The sequence below is a fragment of the Leopardus geoffroyi genome, chromosome B4 (genome assembly GCF_018350155.1).
Source record: "Leopardus geoffroyi isolate Oge1 chromosome B4, O.geoffroyi_Oge1_pat1.0, whole genome shotgun sequence".
NCBI classification, from domain to species: Eukaryota; Metazoa; Chordata; class Mammalia; order Carnivora; family Felidae; genus Leopardus; species Leopardus geoffroyi.
In genome coordinates, this window is record NC_059341.1 from 20,332,863 (window position 1) to 20,360,372 (window position 27,510).

The 27,510-nt window shown below is 34.4% G+C and overlaps 1 protein-coding gene across 1 annotated transcript in view; it reads right to left on the bottom strand.

Moving 5' to 3' along the window:
• Window positions 1–27,510, bottom strand: part of DNAJC1 (DnaJ heat shock protein family (Hsp40) member C1) — a 221,592-nt gene that overhangs the window by 82,379 nt on the left and 111,703 nt on the right. Inside the window, exon 8 of the mRNA XM_045465800.1 lies at window positions 22,171–22,334. Within this exon, the coding sequence (XP_045321756.1) occupies window positions 22,171–22,334 (164 nt within the window). The remainder of the gene's footprint in view (window positions 1–22,170; window positions 22,335–27,510) is intronic.

The window sequence follows — 27,510 nt, forward strand, 5'->3', positions numbered from 1 at the left end:
AGGGAGAGAGATAACGAGAACAGGAACAGAATCCAGGTCTCCTACATAAAACACTGCAGACTATCACTATTAGGTCACCAGTGGGGGGGAAGGGGAAGGAACCATTTTATTTTAAAAGATTTATTTGTTATAAGATTTATGGTAGAAAATTATTTGGTTTTGCTTACCCAATGACTCATCAAAATCTCTTTTTTATTGATCGTATATCTGAATGGCTATTTTAACAAAAAATGTTTGACACCTGCTTATTTAAAATATTTTCCCATATTGTTTCAGGAATTGAAAAAAAAATTAGCATCACCACCTTAATTTATAATGCCAAGTAATTATAAAATAATCTGAAATAACTCTAAACATTTTTGCTTTTTGTTTCATATTCCTACTCTTTGGATATTTTTCATCTTGTACTTATTGCTACAAAGCGCTCTAGGCACTATCACTAATGAAAGCTCTGGCAAATTCAGGGAGAAATTACCAGGGTTTGACCCTTCCACGAGCTTAAGAAGGTTAAGAAATTCCATGGATGGCTTAATGCTTAATTTATTTATACTGCTTAAGTGATGTAAAGTTCCTGATATGTCTGTGGTTTGGGCCCTAAAAAATTGTTACTGAATATGATTCAAGGATATATATCACAGTGGTCCCCCCAAACCAATCATCCTTTGTAAAATGGATAAAACATTGTTAATTTAGGGTTCTTGTGAGGCTTAAATAAGCTACTCCATATACAGCACAGAGGACAATATCTGGTACTCAAAAGAGGTTAGAAATGTGGATGATGATGATAAAAATTTTGTATTAACCCTATTTGACATGGAATCATCAGTAAAATAACCAGCTAGCCTTCTACTCTAATATTTTCCTTACGCCAATTTGTCTATGCGAGCTATACATGGGTACATTAACCTCTGTCTGTGGTCATTCACCAACATGTCATATCCCCAGAGCACCCTTTCCTAGAAGCACATTTCTCAATTACATCATTTTACATCAATACTTTGTAAGAGCTTACAGATATGAAATTAAAACCTTCCCAAATATATACTGGATAAAACCAAAACATCTAGGGAGAATAGTACAGAAACTCTTGAAGAAAGATTCAACTTCTTAACACAAACAGCAGAGAGATCAATTGGGACATATTTATCTTCATTTGGTTTCTAGTAATACAAAGACAAAAAGAAAAGTGTAAATGTAGATAAAAACTTTGAAAATTACAACAGGATCTCAAAGAAGGCTAGAATAAAAAGAAAACCATGTTTAAGGTTTCTCAGTTTATAAAACATTTTAACATATATACTCTTATTTCTCAGGTGGAAAGAGTAGATAACTTCACAAGTTTTGTATGGTTTTAAGTAATAAGAAAACTAACTTGTAGAACAAGTAGGTAATAAACAGTGATGCTAAACTAGAATTCAGTTCTCCCAACCTTAAAAATCCAGTATTTTGTCACTACTCCCCTCGTTATTATGCCCTCTCAGCAGAAGTCACCATGATAAATTACTTGGAACACTGGATTAATTTATCAAATAAGAGCCAAATGTGATTACATTTCTATGGCCAGTTCAACCACAGAAACCATAGATAAAAATTCTAGTAAGAATATTAGCCTTGGTTTACAACTGCACCAAAAACCATAAAATAACTAGGAATAAACCTAACTAAAGAGGTAAAAGATCTGTATGCTGAAAACTATAGAAAGCTTATGAAAGAAATTGAAGACCACACAAAGAAATGGAAAAACATTCCATGCTCATGGGTTGGAAGAACACATATTGTTAAAATGGTCATACTACCCAAAGCAATCTACACATTCAACGCAATCCCTATCAAAACAACACCAGTATTCTTCACAGAGTAGGACAAACAATTCTGAAATTTGTATGGAACCACAAAAGACCCTGAACAGCCAAAGTAATGTTGAAAAAGAAAACCAAAGCTGCAGGCATCACAATTCTGGACTTTAAGCTGTATTACAAAGCTGTAATCATCAAGGCAGTATGTACTATATGTACAGGAAACCATCCTGAAACTAAGACAGGAAACCATCAAAATCCTAGAGGACAAAACAGGAAGCAACCTCTTTGACCTTGGCCACAGAAACTTCTTACTAGAGATGTCTCCTGAGACAAAAGAAACAAAAGCAAAAATGAAATATTAAGACCTCGTCAAGATAAAAAAACTTCTGCAGAGCAAAGTGAACAATCAACAAAACTAAAAGGCAACCTATGGAATGGGAGAAAATATCTGCAAATGACATATTGGATAAAGGGTTAGTATCCAAAATCTATAAAGAACTTATCAAACTCAACACCTAAGAAACAAATAATCCAGTGAAGAAATGGACAAAAGACACAGACACGTTTCCAAAGAAGACAGCCAGGTGGTTAAAAGGCACATGAAAAGATACTCAACATCACTCATCATCAGAAACAGAAATCAAAACCACAATGAGATACCACCTCACACCTGTCAGAAAGGCTAAAATTAACAGCTCAGGAAACAACAGATGTTGGCAAGGATGCTAAGAAAGGGGACCACTTTTGCACTGATGGTGGGAATGCAAACTGGCATAGCTGCTCTGGAAAACAGTGTGGAGGTTCCTCAAAAAAATTAAAAATAGAGCTACCCTACAACCTAGCAATTGCACTATTAAGTATTTACCTAAATGATACAAAAATGTGGATTCAAAGGGGGCACATGCACCCCAATGTTTATAGCAGCACTATCAACAACAGCCAAATTATGGAAAGAGCCCAAATGTCCATCGATGGATGAATGGATAAAGAAGATGTGGTGTGTGTGTGTGTATGTATGTATGTGTGTGTATATATATACATATACATATACATATACATATACATATACATATACATATATGTGTATATATATACACACATATAATGAAATATTACTAGGCAATCAAAAAGAATGAAATCTTGCCATTAGCAACAATGTAGATGGAACTGGAATGTATTATGCTAAGCAAAATAAGTTAGAGAAAGATACATATGATTTCACTCATATGTGGAATTTAAGAAACAAAACATGACACAGGGGAAGGGAAGGAAAAATAAGATAAAAACAGAGAGAGAGGCAAATCATAAGAGACTCTTAAATACAGAGAACAAATCGAGGGTTGTTGGATGAGTTTGGTGGGGTGATGGGCTAAATGGGTGATGGGCATTAAGGAGGGCACCTGTTGGGATGAGCACTGGGTTATGTGTATGATACATGTATGATATATGTACATATATGGTTATATGTAAATGATAAATCACTAAATTCTACTCCTGAAACCATTATTACACTGTATGTTAACTACCTTGGATTTTTTTTTTTTTTTTTAAAGATATAAGCCCTGAAACAAAGAAATTCAGGAAAGGAAATGCTACATCATCATACAGTTCTACATACAAAAACTCCAGTATGACCTCATTTGAACTAACTAAATATGCAGTGACCCTATAGCTGCTTGTCACATTTTAAGATACTGGGAGTTGCCATTTGAATTTTGGGAATGATACAATTCAACTCATATGATAATACAAAAAGGTTAGGAAGAAGACAGATGATACGAAGGGTCCAACACCATTTTACCATTTGGACAGTGGCAAAAAGAAAGTCATACAATAGTATAATAAGTTAAGATGCACTTAAATACTCTAGATTAACCGATAATAGAAGAATAAAAGAGTATGTAGCTATGCCAAGTTCATAGAGGGGAGAAATGGAAATTAAAAAAATTAATAAATCCAAAAAAAACCAAGAAAGGAAAGAACAACAAAAACAAGGCCATAAAACAAGGACAAACAGAAAGCAAACACTGAGATAACAAATTTAAATCCCAAAATGTCAATAATACTAAATATAAATGAATTAAATGCTCACTCAAGATTTCAAAAACTGTAATACTTAAATTTAAAAAACTATATGCAAAAAGAAGGCAGTAACAGATTTCTGGAAAATAAACATCAAATAGGTAACTAAACATGAGTCAAAAAGAAAAATCAAAAGAGAAATTAGAATATTTTGAATTGAGGGGCGCCTCGGTGGTTCAGTCAGTTAAGCGTCTGACTTTGGCTCAGGTCATGATCTCACAGTTCATGAGTTCAAGCCCCGTGTCGGGCTCTGTGCTGACAGCACAGAGCCTGGAGCCTGCTTCAGATTCTGTGTCTCCCTCTCTCTCTGTCCCTCCCCTGCTCACGAGTTCTCTCTCTCTCTCTCTCTCTGAAATAAACATTAAAATAATAAACATTAACAAAAAGAATATTTTGAATTGAATAAAAATGAAATATAAAAATTTGTGGGATATAGCTAAGATGTAATATGAATATATAAAGGTATAAAATTATATTTAAATTAAAGTGTTCAGAGGAAATTTACAGCAGTAACAGTAAAGAAGGAAGTTCTCAAATCAGTGACCTAAGCTTCCACCTTAAAAAACTAGAAAAAGCAAATTAAACCAAAATAAGTAGAAGACATGAAAAAAAATCAGTGAAAGAGTAGAAAGCAATGAAATACAAAACTGAAAAACAATGAAGAAAATCAGTAATACTGAAAGTTGATTTTTAAGGAAAACCAGTAAAATGCATGTACTTTAAAAGACCCTGATCAGAAATAAAACAGAGGACACAAATTACCATTATCAGAAACAAAAGACATCATTACAGATATTAAAATGATAATAAAGGAATATTACAAGCAACTGATGCCAATACACTTAAAAGCTTAGAGGAAACGGTCAAATCCCTTCAAAGATAGAAACTACCGGCTCACTTAAGAAAAGAGACGTGAGGGGCGCCTGAGTGGCTCAGTCAGCTTAGTGTCCAGACTCTTGATTTTGGCTCCGGTCATGATCTCAAGGTTTCATAGGTTTGAGCTCTGCATCAGGCTCTGTGTACCATGTGGAGCCTACTTGGGATTCTCCCTTTCTTCCTCCCTCTCTGCCCCTCCCCCACTTGCACTCTCTCTCAAAAGTAAATAAATTTAAAAGAAAAGAAAAAAAAAAAAGAGACATGACATTCTATACAAATGCTTGTAGAAAAGAAAATATGACAGAATACTTCCCAATGCTTTCAGTGAGGCTAAGTTACCTGATATGAAAATCAGACACCAATATGAAAATAAAACAAAGTTATACACCAATCTCCCTCATGAACATAGACATAATTAAAAAAAAAATTCTCATCCAGGGGCACCTGGGTGGCTCAATCATTTAAGCATACGACTTCAGCTCAGGTCGTGATCTCATTGTTTGAGTCTGAGCCCCACAACAGGTTCTCTGCTCAGTGTAGAGTCTGTTTTGGATCCTCTGTCTCTGTCTCTCAAAAATAAATAAGCATTAAAAAAATTCTCATACAAATTCACAATACATGAAAATTATACTAATGACAAAGTGGAGTTTATCCCTGGAAGATAAGTTTATCCCTGCTTTAATATTTTCTCTCTCTCTCAATATATATACAATACATACTATACATATATATATATATATATATATATATACACACAATACATTGTATACATACAATATTGTATACAATATATTATATGTATATAGATACTATATACTATATATATATTTGTGTGTTTATATATATATATTTTTTTAATTTACATCCAAGTTAGTTAGCATATAGTGCAACAATGATTTCAGCAGATTCCTTAATGCCCCTTACCCATTTAGACCATCCCCCCTCCCACAACCCCTCCAGCAACCCTCCGTTTGTTCTCCATATTTAAGAGTCTCTTCTGTTTTGTCCTCCTCCCTGTTTTTATATTATTTTTGATTCCCTTCCCCTATGTTCACCTGTTTTGTCTCTGAAAGTCCTCATATGAGTGAAGTCATATGATATTTGTCTTTCTCTAATTTCGCTTAGCATAATACCCTCTAGTTCCATCCACGTAGTTGCAGATGGTAAGATTTCATTCTTTTTGATTGCCGAGTAATACTCCATTGTATATATATGCCCCATTTTCTTTATCCATTCATCCCTGGATGGACATTTGGGCTCTTTCCATACTTTGGCTATTGTTGATAGTGCTGCTATAAACATGGGGGTGTGTGTGCCCCTTTGAAACAGCATCCCTGTATCCCTTGGATAAATACCTAGTAGTGCAATTGCTGGGTCGCAGGGTAGTTCTATTTTTAATTTTTTGAGGAACCTCCATACTGTTTTTCCAGAGTGGCTTCACCAGTTTGCATTCCCACCAGCAGTGCAAAAGAGATCCTCTCTGCATCCTCGCCAACATCTGTTGTTGTCTGAGTTGTTAATGTTAGCCATTCTGACAGATGTTTCACTGTATATTTTTAAAAAAAATATTTTTTTTTTTTTTGGCAGAGAGAGTGTGAACAGGGGGGGTGCAGAAAGGGGCAGGGACAGAGGATCCGAAGCAGGCTCTGCGCTGACAGCAGTCACCCCGATGCAGGGCTCCAACTCATGAACCGTGAGATCATGACCCGAGCTGAAGTCGGAAGTTCAACCGACTAAGCCACCCAGCGCCCCTTTTTTCACTATATTAACACATAAAAGAGAAAGGCCACATTATTATCTTATTTGATGCAGAGAAAATTTTTGACAAAATCTGACATGTATTTAAAATAAAAACTATCAAAAAACTAGAAACAGAAGGGACTTTGTGAAGAGCCTAAATCTAACATCATTCTTAAATGCTTTCTAAGATCAACAAGGAAACCAAGGTATCTTCTTTCATCACTTAAAATTGGAGGTCCTATCTAATCAAAAAGGCAACAAAAAGATAGTTAAGGCCTCAAAATTGGAAAGGAAGAGGTAAAACTGTATTTGCAGGGCACATAATCATCTATGTAGAAAAATCTCAAGGAGTGTACCAAAATAAGTAAGTAAGTAAGTAAATAAATAAATAAGGTACTAGGACCAATATGTGAATTTAGCAAAGTTTCAGGATAAAAGATCAATAAATATATAAAAATCAATTGTATTTCTATATACTCACAAAGGCCATTAGAAATTGAAATTTTAAAATGCCAATTAAGAAGAGTATAAAAAAATATGGAATATTTAGGTTATCATTTGACAAAAGATGTTCCTAAGAGAAATTAACAAAGACTTAAATAAAATGAGAGATATACCATGGTCATAGATCAAAAAACTCACTATTGCTCAGATGTCAATTCTCCCCAAATTGACCTACAGATTCAATGCAATTCCAATAAAAAGTTCAGATGTTTTTGTTAGAAATTGACAACTTGACTTTAAATTTCATAGAAATGTAAAGAAACTAGAATAGCCAATACAATTTTGAAAAAAGGAACAAAGTTGGATCTACATTATTTGATCTCAAGACTTATTATATAGCTAAAGTAATCCAGACACAATTGTACTGGTGTAAATAAAGACATACAGATTAATATAACAGAATAGAGAGGCCCAGTAATAAACCAACACATGATTTTCAACAAAGATACCGTGACAATCCAATGAGGAAAGGATAACATTTTAACAAAAGGTGCTAGAACACTGGCTAGCTATAAAAAAAAAAAAAAAAAAAAAAAGTATGAAACTCTACCCTTACCCTACATAATGTCAAAAATTAACTTAAGAAGGTTCACTGACCTAAATCTAAAAGCTAAAACTATAAAACTCCCAGATGGAAACATTGGAGAATCTCTTACAGACTTGGGGTTTGATAAAGATTTCTAAATTAGAACATAAAAGCAACTTAGTATACAAGAAAAAAGCTGGATAAACTGAATATCTGAATTTAAAAATTTTGCTTTCAAAAGACACTATTACTAAAATAAAAACCAAGTCATGAAGTGGCAGAAGATATCTGCAGAACACACAGGTGACAAGGACTTGTATCTAAAATACATAAAAACTTTTAACTCAATAATATGACAAAAATGGGCAATAGATTTGAACAGAACTTCACAAAAGAAGATATTTGGATGGAAAATAAACACATGAAAAGGTGCTCAGCATTATTAATCATTAGGGAAGTGGAAATTAAAATCACAATGAGACTAGAAGGGCTAAAAGGAAAAAGAATGATGATAGCGAGGTTTGGTCAGGATGTGGAACAATTACAACTCTCACACATTTCTGGCAGGAATGTAAAGTTGAAGAGCCGCTCTGAAAAACAGTTTGGCAGCTTCTTACTTATTTAAATATATGCCCATCTCATGTTCCAATCATTCCACTATAAGGCATTTACCCAGGAGAAAGGTAAGCATATATTGGCGTAAGACTTGTAGATGATACTTCACAGCAGGTTTACTTGTAATAGCCATAAACTGGAAACAACTCAAATGTCCATCAACTGGTAAAAAGATTTTTAAAAACCCCAACTGTAATATATCCATACAATAAAATAATAGTACTAAAAAAGACAAACTATTGAAACATAAAGAAATATGGTTAAATCTCAACATTATGCACAGTGAAAGAAGCCAGACAGCATAAAGCACATACTGTATGCTGCTTCCATATACATAATGTTAGATCATGCAAACTTCCTATAGTAATAGAAAGCAAAGACAGGTTGCCAGGAGACAGATGTAGGGTGGAGAATGAGAGACTGTAGAGGGGCATGAAAAGACCTTTGGGAGTGATAGATCTGTTAAATATCTTGATTCTGATGATAGTTTAACAGGTAAATAGGTATCATAAAATGGATGAAACACTTTAAATATGTGCAATATATGTCATTTGCATATCAGTAATAAAGCTGTTAAAAAGGAGAGATAGAATGTAAACAATAATCGATTAACACAAAAGAAAATAGATGAAAAAAAAAACTTAGAACATGAAGGACAAATGGAATACTAAAAATTAGTCAAACAATCCTAAAGATAAGTCAAAATTTGAGAGAGAAAAAGAACATAAACCAGGATGGACATATAAAAACCAAATAGTAAGATGGCAGATTTAAATTCCAAAAGTTCAGCGATTTTATTAAACCAAAAATAGAATAAATGTTTCAAAGAAATTCAATACTGTCAGACTAGATTTTTTAAATTTCACAATAATAGGGGGCATGGGGCACCTGGCTGGCTCAGTCCAGAGAGCATGTGACTCTTGATTTTGGGGTTGTGAGTTTGAGCCCCATGTTGGGTATAGAGATTACTTAAATAAATAAATAATTAAAAAAAATAGGAGGCATATCTAAGGAAACAAAAGTGTAATAGGATGGAAAAATATGTACTTTGTAAACAGAAAGTAAAAAAAAAAAAAGCTAATATAGCTATATTAAGATTAGAATAAGAAAACTTAAAAATTAAAAAAAGCACTACCAGAGAGAAACTGAAATACTTCATATGGCAAAAGGTTTGATTTATCAAAAAGATGTAATTATTCAAAATTCAAAGGCACTAATACCTTCAATATTTACAAAGCAAAATCTGACAGAATTATAAGGAAAAACTGACATACGAAATTTCTCACTGGAAGATTTTAACACCTGTCTCACTCTAATTGGTTAAACAAGCATAATAAAACCTAATAATAATGGTCAAATGATTTTAAACCATAACTAACAAACTTTAACTGACATATATACATTACTTATCCACAATTACACAATTCTTTCAAGAATACTGAGTATTTGTAATAATTGACCACATAGGGTAGTCCATAATGCGAATCCCAACACATTTCAAAGGACTGAAATCAGAGTATCTTTTCTTATCACAAAACTTAATTACACAGAAAGTTAATAACAAAATTATAATTAGAACATTTTCATGTGTTTGCAAATTAAGAAATATATTCTTAAAGAGTCTGTGGTTTAACAAAACAATCACATTGAGATTAGAAATATTTTAACTGAATGATAAATGAAAATACAAAATATTAAAACTTGTGGCTTTGTAGCTAAACCATTTCTAGAGGGACACTTAGAGCCTTTAATGCATATGTTGTTACAAGAAATATTGGAAATCTATATGGTAACTCTCCATCTTTAGAGGTTAGATAAGAATAACAAACTCAAAGAAAGTAAAATGAAAGAAATAATAAAAGAGCACTAATCGGTGATACAGAAGAGAGGCATATAATATAGAGACTCAAAAAATTCAAAAGATCTTTTTTTTTTAAGTTTATTTATTTATTTTGAGAGAGAGAGAGAGAGAGAGAGAGAGAGAGAGAGTGAGTGCACCTGTGCTCAAGCACCAATGGGGGAGGGACAGACAGAGAGGAGAGAAAGAATCCCAGAGAGATCAAGCCCATATCTAGCTCTGCGCTGACAGCACAGAGCCTCCTTAGGATTCTCTCTCCCTCTCTGTCTCTCCCTTCCCTACTCACGCAAGTTCTTTTTCTCTTTCTCCCTCTCAAAAATAAACATTAAATAAAGAACATATAATGAACTCTCAAACTTTAATCACAAAAAAAGCAACCAACCGAATTAGAAAAAAGGCAGAAGACACGACGATTTCACTCTAAGAGGATATACAGACAACAAAGAAGCGAAAAGATGTTCAACATGAACCATCAGTAGGGAAAATAGAATTAAAATCATCATAAGATATAACTACGCACTTATTGCAGTATCTAAAATTTAAAAAACTGAAAACACCACATGCTCGTTAAGATGAAAAAAACTGGGTCTCTCATATATTGCTGTCAGGAATGTAAAGTTTACAGTGCAGCCACTGTGTAAAACAGTGTGGTAGTTCCTCAAAATGTTAAACCTAGAACTACCAGATGACCCAGCAACTTCACGTTTAGATACCCAAGAGAAATATAAATATTTTAAATCCAATAACCAGAGGAGATGGGTGTGACAGAAAGAAGCATGAGAGTTATCTGTGTGTTCTCTATCTTGAATAGTTCTGTATCTTCATATATATAATCTATGGATGTGATAAAATGACATTCAAGTACATACAAACCACTGCACTAATGTCAATTTCCTGGTTTTGATATTAAACTGTAGGTGTAGAAGATATAACCATTAGGGAAAAATGGATGAAAGTTAAATAAGAACTCTGTACTGCTGGGTGCCTGGGTGGCTTAGTCCATTTAACTTAGTCCTGGGTGGTTGAGCATCCAGCATTGGCTCCGGTCATGATCTCACAGTTTGTGAGTTTGAGCCCCACATTTGGCCTCGTTGCTGTCAGCATAGAGCCTGCTTCGTACCTTCTGTTCCCCTCTCTCTCTGTCCCTCCTCTGCTCACACTCTCACTCAAAAATAAATAAATCGTTAAAAAAAAAAAAAAAAAAAAAAAAGAATTCTCTACTGCCTTTGCAACTTCCCATGAATCTGAAATTATTTCAAATAAAAGTTTAAAAAAAGAAGAAATGTTTCATATTTTATAAGTCCAGCATGTGATTGACATCAAACCTAGGAAAGATTTAAGAAAAGAAAATCAATCTTTCTCATAAGAAAAGGCCAATCTCTCTCATAACCATAAAAACAAAAATCCTAAACAAAGTACTGTCAAATCAAAACAATAAAATAGGTTTATTCCAGGAAAGAAAGGTGGTTTAATATTAGAAAATCAATCGATATAAATTATCTCATTAACAAAATAAAGGTGAAAAATCACATGATCACCTTAATTAACAAAGAGGAAGGTATTTGATAACATTTTATAATATTAATTTTTAATGAATAAAAATTCTTAGCAAAACTAGGAAGAGAATTTACTTAATTTGATTTATAAAAAACCTAGAATAATGTCAATGAAAATGGCAGAGTAAAGAACTCCAAATTCCATCTCTCTATAAAAGTAAGAAAACATGGGCAAAAACTGTGACAATCAACCCCTTCTTAACTCTGGAAATTAGTCAAAGGCTTGCAGCACCACAGGTAACATGTATTCAAGAAAATCAGCTGATTCTTGATATGAAGAGCAAACTTTCTGATATAGAATTTAATGTAATCGACACAAAAATACTCACTGGAGTTGAAAAGAGAGTAGATGAACTCAGTGAGAACTTCAACAGAGACAGAAAATATTAAAAAGAAGCAGTCAGAGCTGAAGAATTCAATAACTGAAATAAAAGACTCATTAGAGACAATCAACAACACATTAGAAAATGCAGAAGAATGGATCAATGGTTTCGAAGACAAGGTAATAGAAAGCAACCAAGCTGAGCAGAAAAAAGAAAAAAGAATAATAAAAAAAATGAGAATAGGTTAAAGGAATTCTGTAATATCATCAAGCAGAAAAATATTCATATTCATATAGGGATCCTAGAAAGGGAGGAAAAAGAAAAGAGGGCAGAAAACTTATTTAAAGAAATAACAGCTGAAAAATTCCCTAATCTGGGAAGGAAACAGATTTCTAGGTCTGAAAATCACAAAGCCCATAACAAGATGAATCCAAGGAGGTCAATGCCAAGACATACAATTTAAATGGCAAAGACTACTGTTAAAAAGGGAATTTTAAAAGCAACAAAGAAAACAGTTACATTAAACAAACAAACAAACAAACAAACAAACAAAAAAAACAAACTCAAACCAAAACAACAACCCAAGAAATCTGTCAGCTGATTTTTCAGCAGAAATTTTGCAGGACACAAGGGAGTGGTATGACATATTCAAAGTGCCAAACCTACAACCAAGAATACCCTGCAAGGTTATCATTCACAATAGAAGGAAAGATACTTTCCTACACAAAAGTTAAAGGAGTTCGTCACCACCAAACCAGTCTTAAAAGAAATGTTAAAAGGAATTCTTTAAGTAGAAAGAAAAGGCCATAACTAGAAGAAAGATAATTATAAAAGGAAAAATTTCACAGGTAAAAGCAAACATAAAGGAAGGGTAGGAGATCAATCACTTACAGTGTCAAGGTTAAAATGCAAAAGTAGTAAAAACAACTGTATCTACAAAAACTATTCAAGGGATACACAAAATAAAAAGATGTAAAATATGACATATTCATAAAATGTGGAGGAGGGTATAAAAAGTTAGTGATTTTATTTAAAAAAATTTTTTTTTTCAACGTTTATTTATTTTTGGGACAGAGAGAGACAGAGCATGAACGGGGGAGGGGCAGAGAGAGAGGGAGACACAGAATCGGAAACAGGCTCCAGGCTCTGAGCCATCAGCCCAGAGCCTGATGCGGGGCTCGAACTCACGGACCGCGAGATCATGACCTGGCTGAAGTCGGACGCTTAACCGACTGTGCCACCCAGGCGCCCCAAAAAATTTAGTGATTTTAGAACATGTTTGAACTTAAGCCATCATCAACTTAATATACACTATATATGAACTATATATGATACTACATATATGAACTATATATGATATTATATATGAATCCAATGGTAAACAGAAATAAAAAATTCATATGGATACACAAAATATAAAGGAAAAGAATCCAAGTATAACACTAAAGAAAACCATCAACTTACAAGGAAGAGAGCAAGAGAAGGAGGAACAGAGAACTACAAAAGCAATCAGAAAACTAGTAACAAAATGGCAATACATACTTACCAATAATTACTTTAAATATAAATGGACTAAATGTTCCAGTAAGAAGACACAGGGCGACTGAATGGATAATATAACATGACTCAACTATATGCTACCTACAAGAGACTCACTTCAGACTTAAAGGCACACGCAGACAGAAAAATGAAGGGATGGAAAAACATTTACTACGCAAATGGAAGCAAAATAAAAGCTGGGGAAGCGATGCTTGTATCAGACAAAATACATTTTAAAACAAAGACCACAGTAAGAGACCAAGAAGGGCACTACATAATGATAAAGGAATTAATCCAATGAGAGGATGTAACAATTGTAAATATATATGCACCCTAGATAAGAGCACCTAAATACAGAAAATAAATATTAACAAACATAAAAGGAGAAATCGACAGAAACGCAGTTAATAGTAGGGGACAATGGATAGATCATTCAGACAGAAAGAAAATCAACACGGAAACAGTGGCTTTGAATGACACATTAAAACAGATAGACCTAACATATATATAGAACGTTCCATCCCAAAACAGGAGAACATACATTCTTTTCAAGCATACATGAAACATTCTCCCAGACAGATCATATGTTAAACCACAAAACAAATCTCAATAAATTTGAGAAGATGAAATCACATCAATACCTTTTCTGACCATAGCAGTATAAAACTAAAAATCAATTACAGGGAAAAAACCAAAACAAAACCAGAAAAAAACAAACATGTGCAGGTAAAACAACATACTACTAAACAATTAATTGGTCAATGAAGAAATCAAAGAGGAAATTATAAAATACATGGAGGGGCACCTGGGTGGCTCAGTCAGTGAAGTGTTGGTTGATTTCAGCTCAGGTCATGATCTCATGATTTGTGAGATTGAGCCCTGCGTTGGGCTCTGCACTGACAGCATAGAGCCTGCTTGGGATTCTCTCTGCCCCTCCCCTGCTTGTCCATGTTCTCTCTCTCTCTCTCTCTCTCTCTCTCTCTCACTCTCTCTCTCTCTCTCAAACAAACATTAAAAAAAAAAATACATGGAGGGGTGCCTCGGTGGCTCAGTTGGTTAAAAGCATCCCACCGTCAGCTCAGGTCACAGTCTCATTGTTTGTGAGTTCAAGCCCTGCGTTAAGCTCTGTGCTGACAGCTCAGAGCCTAGAGCCTGCAGTCTGTTTCAGATTCTGTGTCTCCCTGTCTCTCTGCCCCTCCCTGATCACACTGTGTCTCTCTCTCTAAAAAATAAACAAGCATTAAATAATAATAATAATAAATAAAAAATACATGGAGACAAATGAAAATGAAAATGCAATGGTCCAAAATCTTTATCTTTGGGATGCAGCTAAAACGGTTGTAAGGGGCACATTTACAGCAATACCTGCCTACCTCAAGAAATAAGAAAATCTCTTCACTCATATGTGGAATTTAAGAAACAAAACAAACGAGCAAAGGAAGAAAAAAAGAGAGAGACAAACCAAGAAACAGACTCTTAACTATAGAGAACAAACTGGTGGTCACAGAGGGGAGGTGGGTGGGGGAGGATGGGTGAAATAGGTGAAGGGGGTTAAGAAAACACTTATCACGATAAGCACTGAGGAATGTATAGAATTGTTGAATCACTATACTGTACACTTGAAACTAATATAACACTGTATGTTAACTGTACTGGAATTAAGTAAAAAATTTAATAAAAAAGAAATGGGAAAAATCTCAAACAGTTCTAACCTTACACCTAAAGAAAGTAAAAAAGAACAAACAAAACAAGGCTCACAGCTAGTACAAGCAAAGAAATAATAAAGGTTGAAGCAGATAAGTGAAACAGAAACAAAAACAACAACACGACAGTAGAAAAGCTCAAGGAAACCAAAAGTTGGCCCTTTGAAAAGAGAAACAAAATTGATAAAATTGTAGCCAGACTCATCACAAAAAAAAGTGGACTCAAATAAGTAAAAACAGAAATTGGGGAAGAAAATAACAACTGACAACACGGAAACACAAAGAATTATAAAGAATATTACACAAAATTGTATGCCAACAAATTGGATAACATAGAAGAAGTTGGTAAATTCCTAGAAACACAGAATCTTCCAAAAGTGAATCATGAGTCAACAGAAAATCTGAACAGATGGATTACCAGCAATGAAACTGACTCAGTCATCAAAAAACTTCCAACAAACAAAAATCCAGGACCAGGTGGCTTCAGAGATGAATTCTAGCAAACATTTACAGGAAAGTTAATACCTATTCTTTTAAAACTTTCAAAAAAAAAAAAAATAGAAGAGGAAGGAAAACTTCCAAATTCAAGCTATGAAGTCAGTATTACCATGATACCAAACCAAAGACACTACAAAGAAAGAAAACTACAGGTCAGTATCTCTGACAAACATAGATGCAAAATCCTCAACAAAATATTATCACACCAAACTCGACAATACATAAAAAAAAAACTTGTCACCACAATCAAGTGGGACAAACCCATAGTTGCCATCATACGCAGTGGTGAAAACTGAAAGTTCTTCCTTTAAAGTCAAGAACACAACAAGGGTGTCTGCTTTCACCTAGTTTATTCAACATAGTCCTTAGAAGTCCCAGCTGCAGCAATCAGACAACATAAAGAAATAAAAGGCATCCAAATAGGTTAGTAAGAAGTAAAACTATTTGCAGATGGCATGGCACTATGTTTAGAAAACCCTAAAGACTCCACCAAAAAACTATTAGAATTGATAAGTGAATTTGGTAAAGTTGTAGGATACCAAGTTAATATACAGAAATCTGTTGCATTTATATACATTAATAACAAAGTAGCACAAAGAAAAATTAAGAAAACAGTTCCACTTATGACTGCATCAAAAGAGTAAAATACCTAGAAATAAATTAAACCAGGGGTGAAAGACTTGTACTCTGAAAAATATAAGACATTCATGAAAGAAACTGAAGATGACACAAATGGAAAGATACACCATGCTCATGGATTGGAAGAATTAATGTTATTGAAATGTCCATACTACCCAAAGCAATCTACAGATTCAATGCAACCCCCTTTCAAAATACCAACAGCATTTTTCACAGAATTAGAATAAAATTTGTATGGAACCACACACACACACACACACACACACACACACACACACACACACACACATCTCGAATAGTCAAAGTAATCTTGAGAAAGAAGAACAAAGCTGGGGGTATCACAATTCTGGATTTCAAACTATACTACAAAGTTACAGTAATCAAAAGAGTATGGTACTGGCACAAAATCAGACACAAGGATCAACAGAACAGAAGAGAGAACCCAGAAATACACCCATATCTATGTGGTTAATTAATTTAGGACAAAAGACGCAAGAATATACAATGAGGAAAAGATAGGCTCTTCAATAAATGATGCTGGGAAAACTGGGGAAAGCTACCCATAAAAGAATGAAATTGGACCACTTTCATATGGTACACACAAAAATAAACTCAAAATGGAGTAAAGATCTAAATGTGAGAACTGAAACCAGAAAACTCCTAAAAGAAAACATAGGCAGTACTCTTGGACATTAGGCTTAGCAACATATTTATGGATATGTCTCCTTAGGCAAGGAAACAAAAAGAAAAATAAACTATAGGAACTAAATCAAAATAAAATCTTTGCACTGCAAAGAAAACCATCAACAAAAAGGTAACTCACAGAATGCCAGGATATCATTTGTAAATGATGTCTGATAAAGGGTTAATATCAAAAATTTACAAAGAACTTATATAACTCAACACCAAAAAAATCAAACATTACAATGAGAAAACAGAAGACCTGAGTAGACATTTTTCCAAAGAAGACATACAGATGGTCAAGAGACACATGAAAAGATGCTCAATATCACTCATCATCAGGGAAATGCAAATCAAAAACACAATGAGATATCACCTTTTACCTGTTAGAATGGATAGTATCAAAAAGACAAGAAATAACAGGTGTTGGTTAGGATGTGGAAAAAAGGGAAAACTTGTGCACTGTTGGTGGGAATGTTAAATTAGTGCAGTCAATATGGAAAACAGTACAGAAGTTCCTTGAAACAATAAAAATATAAATACCATGCAATCCAGTAATTCCAGTACTGGGTATTTACCCAAAGAAAATGAAAAGACTAATTTGAAAAGATATATGCACCTCTTAAGTTTACTGCAGCATTATTTACAATGGCCAAGATATGGCTAAGTGTCCATTGATAGACAAATGGGTAAAGTAGATGACAGACACACACACACACACACACACACACAGAAATAGTATTCAGTCATAAAAAAGAATGAGCTCTTGCCATTTGCGACAAGGATGGCCTTAAAGGGTATTATGCTAAATGAAATAAGTCAGACAGGAAAACTATACCTTTTGATTTCACTTATATGTGGAATCTAAAAACCAAAACAGACCAACAGACTCTTAAATACAGAGAACAAACTGGTGGTTGCTAGAGGGGAGGGGAATTGGGGGGTGGGCAAAAGAGATGAAGGAAATTAAGAGCTACAAACTTCCAGTTATAAAATTAATAAGTTACAGAGATGAAAAGCACAGCACAGGGAATACAGTCGATAATATTGTAACAACGTTGTATGGTGACAGATGACGACTTACTGTGGAAAGTATAGAGTAATGTACACAATGTCAAATCAATACTGTACACTTGAAACTAATACAACATTGTATGTCAATTATACTTCAATTTAAAAAAAAGCACAGCAAACTCTGTGTCACTTTAACTGACCCCAGTCATATACCCTTTTCCATAGCTCATCACAGCCTGTGCAAATAATAACTGATTCCTAATTATGGCAGGAGCAGAATGAGCTAATTTGCAAAGAAGTAAAAACAATTATTTGTTCTAACCTGTCTGCTGGCTGCCTGGAATACTGGTTCAAAAAGCTTGTCTTTATTTTGCCTAAGTCAAAATTGGCCTAATTCTAAAGCTGCTACCCTGGAGGCATTGGTTGAAAACTTTTACAGGCTGATATCTTAGCCGCTGCTGACGGAGGCGACAGAAAACAGTTGGGAAAGCAACAGATTAACCAAAAAGCATGGGGGGAAAGGCTGAGGAATGAGATCCTCTGACATTGCCGGGAATCTAGAAGTCCATGTGCATGCTCAAGGCTATGAGCATGCTCAGAAAAGACCTGAAAATAATCTAAGTTCTCACTGGCTGCTGACGTTGAGTCTCTTTGGAAACAGAAAAGAATAGGGCAGAGTTATAAACCACCAGGCAATCTCCAACACATACACAGAGGCCATGGCAAAGACTGGAAGAATTTTGGGCTCCAGGTATTTAAGGAAATCTCTGTCCAATCACTAGCTGTTCACTAAGCTAAGGAAACAGAGTTCAGTGCTCACACATGACAAAAAATACAGACTTCAGAAAATTAGTTTAAAAAAAAAAGCACTAAACAGACAACTACAATTAGCCCAAATAACAACAAATCCTAGGAAGGAGAGAGAGAATCTGGTTTCCAGAGTTGCCAAGTTGTAATATTGATAATATCTGGTCTTCAATAACAATAACAAAAATTACAAGCCCTGCAAAGAAAAAAGATAGTATGTCCCATACAAAGGAATAAAGAAACAGAAACTGTGCCTGAGGAAGATCAATGTACTTTCTAGATGAAAGCTTTAAATCTGCTATTTTAAATATGTTCAATGAACTAAGGGAAACCAAATAACTAAAGGCAACATTTACACAGAGACCTGTATGTGGGTGTCCAGAGTAGCTTTGTTTATCACAGCTAAAGAGGAGAATCAATCAAATGTCTATTAGCTGATGAATGAATAAATAGTATGTGACGGATCCATACAATGGAATATTATTCAGCCATAAGAAGAAATGAAGTACCATTAAATGCTACAACATGGATGAACCTTGAAAACATTATGCAAAGCCAAACACAAAAGAGCACATATTACATGATTCTAATTAAATGGAATGTCTACAATAGACAAATCCATAGGGGCAGAAAGTAGATTCGTGGTTGTCATGGAATAGAAAGGCTGAGAATTGGAAATAACTGCTAACAGGTAGAGGGTTATTTTTATTTTTTTGGTATGATGAAAATGTTCTCAAATTAGATACTGGTAATGGTTGCACAACACAGTGAACAGACTAAAAATCACTAATGAGTATGCATTAAAAAAAATCTTTACTCATTTTGAGAGACAGAGAGAGAGACAGAGAGGGAGAGAGAGAAAGTGTGAGTAGGGGAGGGGCAGAGAGGGAGAGAGAATCCTAAGCAGGCTCTGCAGTGTCATCACAAAGCTCAACTCACAAACCATGAGATCATGACCTGAGCCAAAACCAAGAGTCAGATCTTTAACCAACTGACCCACTCAGGCACCCCAAAGTGTATGCACTTTTAAATGGTGAATTTCAAGTTATGTGAAATGTATCTCAATAAAAATTCTATAAAAAGCCGGCAACATAGGTCATATTTAATAATGAAATGATAAAATTTTAAACATAATTTCACAGCTGAAATAAAAAGTTTCAATGATGGAAGTTTTTGAGATGGGTAACAAAACAAGGATACTTGTCATGACTTCTATTCTACATGTACTGGAGATCCTAATTAGCACAAAAGAAAAAAATGCATAACATACAAATAAATAGAATTTAAAAATAAATTTAGCAAGGTTGCTGGATAAAAGGTTATTAAAAAAATCCATTATATTTCTATATATCAAACGTAATTAGAAAGTGAAATTAAAGAAACAATATCATTTACAATGTCCTCTAAAAACACTAAATACCCAGGGAATAAATCCAAGAAGACAATGCGCAATATGTACACACAAGAAACTGCAATACATTATTAAAGTGTTTTAAAGACATAAATGAATGGGTTTATTCATGGTTTGTAGACTCAATGCTGTCTGGATGTGAATTCTTCCAAAATTGATCTCTATATATTCAATATAATCCCAATTGAGTATTTCAGCTGAATAATTTGTGGAAAATGACAAGTACTTCAAAAATGTGTATGAAAATACAAAGCGGAAATCTTGTAGAAGGAAAGCAGAGATGGAAAATTATTGCACCAGGTACCTATTACAAAGCTACAGTAATAAATGCCGTATGGTATTGGCATAGGATGGACAAGTAGATTCATGGAACAAAGTAGAAAGCCTGAACAGACCCACACAGTTATAAACACTTGTTTTATGATAAAGATGGTTATTTGTAGAGTTGTAGGAAGCAGTATTTTCATTAATTGAGTCAACTTGTTTGAAAACTTTTGAAAAAAAAATTACACTTAAACATTACTTCACTCCAAAACACAAAAATAAATTCCAGGAGATTATTGATCTAAATGTGAAAAACAAAACATTAAAGTTTGTAGAAGAATTCAGCAATTAATCTTTATGACTTCAAGGTAGGAAAAGATTTCTTAAACACAACACGAAAAACACCAAAGAAAGGACAGTAAAGGAAAAGCATGGTAATTAAAATTAGTGACTCTCATCATCAAAAGAAACCATTAAGAGAGTAAAAGGGCAAGCCAGAGTGGAATAAAATATATGTAAAAGACCTGTTTACGAATTATATAAAGAACTCTTTACAAATCAGTATAGAACGCATAGGCAACCCAATTCTCCTATTCACATAGGAGAATATTAGTGTCCAAAAACATAAGAAAAGGTATTCATTCAATCTTATTGATCAAAGAATATGCAAATTAAACCACACTAGATATCACTATATACCTACCAGAATGGTTAAAATATAAAAGACTTGATGAAATGTTGCAAGAATGTAGAGTAACTGGAATGTTTATGTCCTGCTGCTGAAGTATAAATTGATAAAAATATTTTAAAAAATAGTTTAGAAGTAAAGTTGAGCTACGACCCTGCAACTTAACTACAAAAATAGAAATTTACACATATGCATACTAAAAGTACAACAAAGTTCACAGGAAAATTATTTACTGTAGCCCAAAGCTGGAAAAAATACAAATTTTCAACAGAATAAATTCTGCTACATTTCTAAATGGACTACTATACGGTAATGAAATGAACAACCTACTTCTACACACAATAATGGACACATCTTACAAATATCACACTAAATGGAGGAAAGCAGATGCAAAAGAGTACACATGGAATGTGTTATGGACTGAATTCTGTGTTCCCCCCAAATCATGTGTTGAAATCCTAATCCCCAATGTGATGATATTAGGACGTAGGGCCTTTGGGAGATGATTAGGTCATGAGGGTGGAGCCCTCATGAATGGGATTAGTGCCCTTATACAAGAGACCCCAGAGAGCTCTCTCACCTCTTCTGCCATGTGAGGACACAGCGAGAAGACTGCTGTCTATGAATTAGGAAGAGGGCCCTCACCAGACACCGAATCTGCCGGCGTCTTGATCTTGGACTTCCCAGTCTTCAGAACTGTGAGAAATAAATGTTTGTTGTTTAAAGCCACCCCAGTCTATCATACTTTTGTTATAGCAGCCTGAATGGACTAAAACAGGATGATTCCATTTAGAAACTTCAAACAACAGGTTAAACTAATCTATGATGTTAGAAGTCAGGGTAGTTTTATCTTTGTGGAAGAAAAGGAAGGTAGAGACCAGGAGGAAGAATGAGGGAGGCTTCTGGACAATGGCAATGTTCTACATCCTGATCTTGGCAACAGTTAACTTGGTTCAAATCGTGATAGTTCACTGAGCTGTGTATCTATATTTTATGTGCTTTTCTGTATTTTACTCAATTAAAAGAAATGTTTTAAAGTTTATTTACCTGTTTTTTCTGTGTTTTGTTTCTGTTTTCCAGCCAATCATCCATTTGTTCCTCAATTTCTTCTATAGATGTTCCATGATCATAAGATTGAATATATGCACTTTCTAAAGGCGTATATACAGGAAATTCAGGTTTTGGTTTTTTTACTTTAACTTTCTTCTGTTCTAAAAATGTTTAAGAGAATCAATTATTGATATTTGTTAAGAATAAAAAAGAATTTTAAACATTTTATTCATACTGTATCTTGAAAAAATTGTTCTTTCATCAAAATAGAACTCTATACAATGGAATATAATTTAGCCATAAAAAGGAATGTAATCTTGCCATTCGCAAGAATATAGATGAACCTCAAGGGCATTATGCTATGTGAAATAAATCAGAGAGAGAAAGACAAATACCTGTGATCTCTGTAATATGGGGAAGCTTAACAAAACAAAACCCAAACCCTCAATAAACCCACTCACAAATACAGAGATCAGTGGTTGCCAGAGGTGGGTGTGGAGAGTGGAGAAATGGGTGAAGGGGGTTAAAAAAGATTACAACTGCTTTGCTGTAAATAGCTAGTGGTTTTATTGTGCATTAGCTACTGCATTGTTTTTAAATAAAACTCAGAGATGCTAACGATGAGATGATGATGATCATGATATAACCACTATATCAATTTGTATAGATCTTTAGTTTTCAAAGTACTTTTCATGAAACATTTCATACTGACAAAAGAGCCTGGTCATTAGTGTTTTAATTCTATCCTTACCACCGAATAGTGCCATAATATTGGGCAAGTAACTTAACCCTGTTAGAACAAGTGTCTATTTTCTCATTTGTAAAAGAGAGCTAAATCTAATCTTTTAAGTTGATATGCAGAAAATTATATAACTCTAACATACTACGTGGTGTAACAGTGGCTCTTTAATGAATAGCATATATATTCATCTTTTCAATATTTTAACAAAGGCAAAATCTAATCTGGTGGCAGCAGGGATAGTTATCAATATCAACTGGCCTCTTCAAATCCCATTTTTTAAAAAACATTTATTTTTGAGAGAGAGAGAGAGAGAGAGAGAGTGAGAGCAAGGGAGGGACAGAGGCAGAGGGAGACACAGAATCTGAAGCAGTCTCTAGGCTCTGAGCTGTCAGTACAGAGCCTGACACTCAGAGCCTGACATGGGGCTGGAACTCACTAACTGTGAGATCATGACCTGAGCCGAAGTCGGACGCTTGACCAACTGAGCCACCCAGTCACCCCAAATCCCATTTTGATTAGAGTCAATACTGAGAAGAAACTCCATTCTTAATTGCTACAGTCGAATGCCTTATAACCATATCTTTACTACTGTGTGTGCATGTGTGTTTGCAGATTCTATAATGCTGATGGTAAAATTCATGATATTGGCATAGAAATAGATAAATTCCTAGAAGAGAACCGAGAATCCCTAAACATTTCAATTCAGTGGGAAAATGATTTAATAAATGATGCAGGTGCAACTTAATATCCATTGGAAAGGAAAGTAGACATAATTTATCCAATACATAGAAGTAACTTCCAGTTAGATAAGAGACTTGACTTTAAAAGCCCAAACAATACACATCTTGCAAAAAGAAATCTAAAAAATTACGTGCAATATTTAAAGATGAGGAAATTTTAACTAAGACTGAAAACCTAGATGCTATAAAAAAGATAAAGAATAAACAAATAAAGGGGTGCCTGAGTGGCTCAGTCAGTTAAGTGTCCGACTTCAGCTCAGGTCACGATCTCATGGTCTGTGAGTTCAAGCCCCGCGTCAGGCTCTGGGCTGATGGCTCAGAGCCCGGAGCCTGCTTCCGATTCTGGGTCTCCCTCTCTCTCTGCCCTTCCCCCGTTCATGCTCTGTCTCTCTCTGTCTCAAAAATAAATAAAAACGTTAAAAAAATAAAAAAAAAAAGAATAAACAAATCAAGAGAGAGAGATAATATATTTGGAAAGAATATCTACAATTTAGAGTACAAATAGAAGATTGATCTATAGAATATATAGAGATAGTATATATTGACAAGAGGGTAAGCACCCAACAGAAAAAAATGGGCAACGTTTACAGAAGAACAAATCCAAATGGCCAAGAAACAAGAAAAAATACTCACAACCTCTAAAAGGTTAAAGAAATGCAGATTGAAGTAATAACAAAATATGATTTTATATCTATCATATAGACAGAAATGTAAAAATCTAACAAAAGGTACTGCTGGCAGGGAAAGGGCCATCTCTACATTGGTGGTAGAAATTTGAATTATTATATTACAGCCTTTTCGGAAAGTGATCTAAGAGAATCGATTAAAATAAAAAAAATAATCTTTTCTCCAGCAATCCCCTCAGAAACAAAAGCATTAAAATGTAATTGTATGTAAGTATGTGATATATATGTTTATGTGTCTGTTAGCATGGAGATACAAAACTGTTAATGTAGTACATGCATATTAATAGAAGAAATGACTGAATAATTGTTGGTGATGTATCTATACTAAGGAATATTAAATTACCATAAAAAGATACTAAAGTACAGCTATACCAGTTGACTTACAGGGATTTTCATTGAGTAATAAAGCAAGATACAGAAAAGCATATAAGATTCTCTATTTGTAAAGCAAAATAATGCCTCTTCAAATCCCTATATATGCTTGCATATATATTTTCATCTAAATACATTTGAATATTATTATAAGAGTATGGGGAAAAACATGGATGAATGCCTACAAGGTATGTAGGGGGTACAGATAAAGAGGAAGGGAAGAGACAATAAAGGGAAAGAAAGAAACATATCAGTAAGAAAATAAATAATATATGTGAATGTATATTTATATATTTCTACCAAGTTGTAGATATCAATAAAAAAACAAAATTTAAAGATTATACAACATAAGTCTTTCTGAAAATACAATTTCTAAAACCAACAAACCTACAGCTTATAAATATTTACTAAATTCTTGCTGCTTTAATAATACAGGGCTAAGACTATAGCAACTAACATTTTACACTTGGCAAAACTTCTCATATATTAAAACAAAAACAAAAACAGGTGTTTTCAAAACATGCCTAAAGGAAAAAAAGTCCTATCTGCTAACTACCCTCATCTTTCCTCCAGATTTCAATAAACTCTATATAATTAGTATGGGCCTAGCTATCATGAATTTTGGGGTTGTGAACACATCCGTGTTTATAGTTCATCCAAGAAAAAAAAATCTAAGATCTTTAAGCAGCACAATGAATTTCATGGGGAAGTAGTTAAATAGAAAATATAGAGTATTTTTGCTGGAATTGTAAGTCCTATTAAAGTTTTGTAAGTTATGGGCTTCAAGTTACGATAGATTGATTCTTAATGGCAAGCCTGACAAAGGCAAGAAACAAAAACTAGCTAACCAAGAACAGAACAAGTATTGTTAAAATGTCTATACCACCCAAAGCAATCTACACATTCAATGTAGTCCCCATCAAAACAACACCAGCATTCTTCACAGAGCTAGAACAAACAATCCTAAAATTTGTATAGAACCAGAAAGATGCCAAATAGCCAAAGTAATGTCGAAAAAGCAAAGCAAAGCGGGAGGCCTCATAATTCCGGACTTCAAGCTATATTACAAAGCTATAACCATCAAGACAGTATGGTACTGGCACAAAAAGAGACACGCAGATCAATGAGCAGAACAGAGAACCCAGAAATGGACCCACAACTGTATGGTCAACTTATCTCCGATAAAGCAGGGAAGAATATCCAATGAGAAAAAGTCTCTTCAACAAATGGTGTTGGGTAAACTGGACAGCAACATGCAGAAGAATGAAACTTTCTTATGCCATACACAAAAATAAATTCAAAATGGATTAAATGTCTAAATGTAAGACAGAAAACCATCAAATCCTACAGAACACAGGAAGCAATCTCTTTGACCTTGGCTGTGGCAACTGCTTACTAGACATATCTCTGGAGGTAAAGGAAACAAGAGCAAAATTGAACTCTTAGGACTTCATCAAGATAAAAAGCTTCTGCAGAGGGGCGCTTGGATGGCTTAGTCGGTTAAGCATCTGACTCTGGGTTAGGTCATGATCTCATGGTTCATGAGTTCAAGCCCCACATTGGGCTCTGTGCTGACATCTCAGAGCCTGAAACCTGCTTTGGATTCTGTGTCTCCTTCTCTCTCTGTCCCTCCCCGCTTGTGTGCTCTCTCACTCCTTCTCTCTCTCAAAAAAAATAAACATTAAAAAAAAAAAGCTTCTGCACAGTGAAAGAAACAATCAGCAAAACTAAAAGGCAACCTATAGAATGGGAGAAGATATTTGCAAATGACATATCGGATAAAAGACTAGTAGCCAAAATCTATAAAGAACTTCTCAAACTCAACACCCAAAAAATAAAGAATCCAGTTAAAAATGGGCAGAAGACACAAATGGACATTTTTCAAAAAAGACATACAAATGGCTAAGAGACACGTGAAAAAATGCTCAACATCACTCATCATCAGGGAAATACAAATTAAAACCACAATGAAATACCACCTCACACCTATAAGAATGGCTAAAATTAGCAACTCACGAAACAACAGATGTTGGTAAGGTTATTTTCCACAGAAAAAGATGTTTTCTGCAGAAAAAGGAGAATCCTCTTACACTGTTGGGGGGAATGCAAACTTGTACAGCCACTCTGGAAAACTGTGGAGGTTCTTCAGAAAGTTAAAGATAGAACTACCCTACAACACAGCAATTGCACTACTAGGCATTTACTCAAAGGACAAAAAAAAAAAAAAATACTGATTTGAAGGGATACATGCACCCCGATGTTTATAGTAGCATTATCAACAACAGCCAAATTATGGAAAGAGTCCAAACGTCCATTGGCTGATGAGTGGATAAAGAAGATGTAGTATACATATATGATGGAATATTACTCAGATTAAAAAGAATGAAATCTTGCCATTTGCAACAACATGGATGGAACCAGAGTGTATTATGGTAAGCAAAATAAGTCAGAGAAAGACAAATACCACATGATTTCACTCATATGTATATGTGGAATTTAAGAAACAAAACAGAGGAACAATGGGGGAAGGGAAGGAAAAATAAAATAAGATAAAAACAGAGAGGGAGGCAAACCATAAGAGACTCTTAACAATAGAGAACAAACTGAGGGTTGTTGGAGAGGAGGTGGGTGGGGGGATGGGCTACTTGCATGGTGGGCATGAAGGAGGGCACTTGTTGGGATGAACACTTGGTGTTATATGTAAGGGATGAATTACTAAATTCTACTCCTGAAACCGATAGTACACTATATGTTACCTAACTTAAATTTGAATAAAATCTTGGAAGAAAAAAGAAAA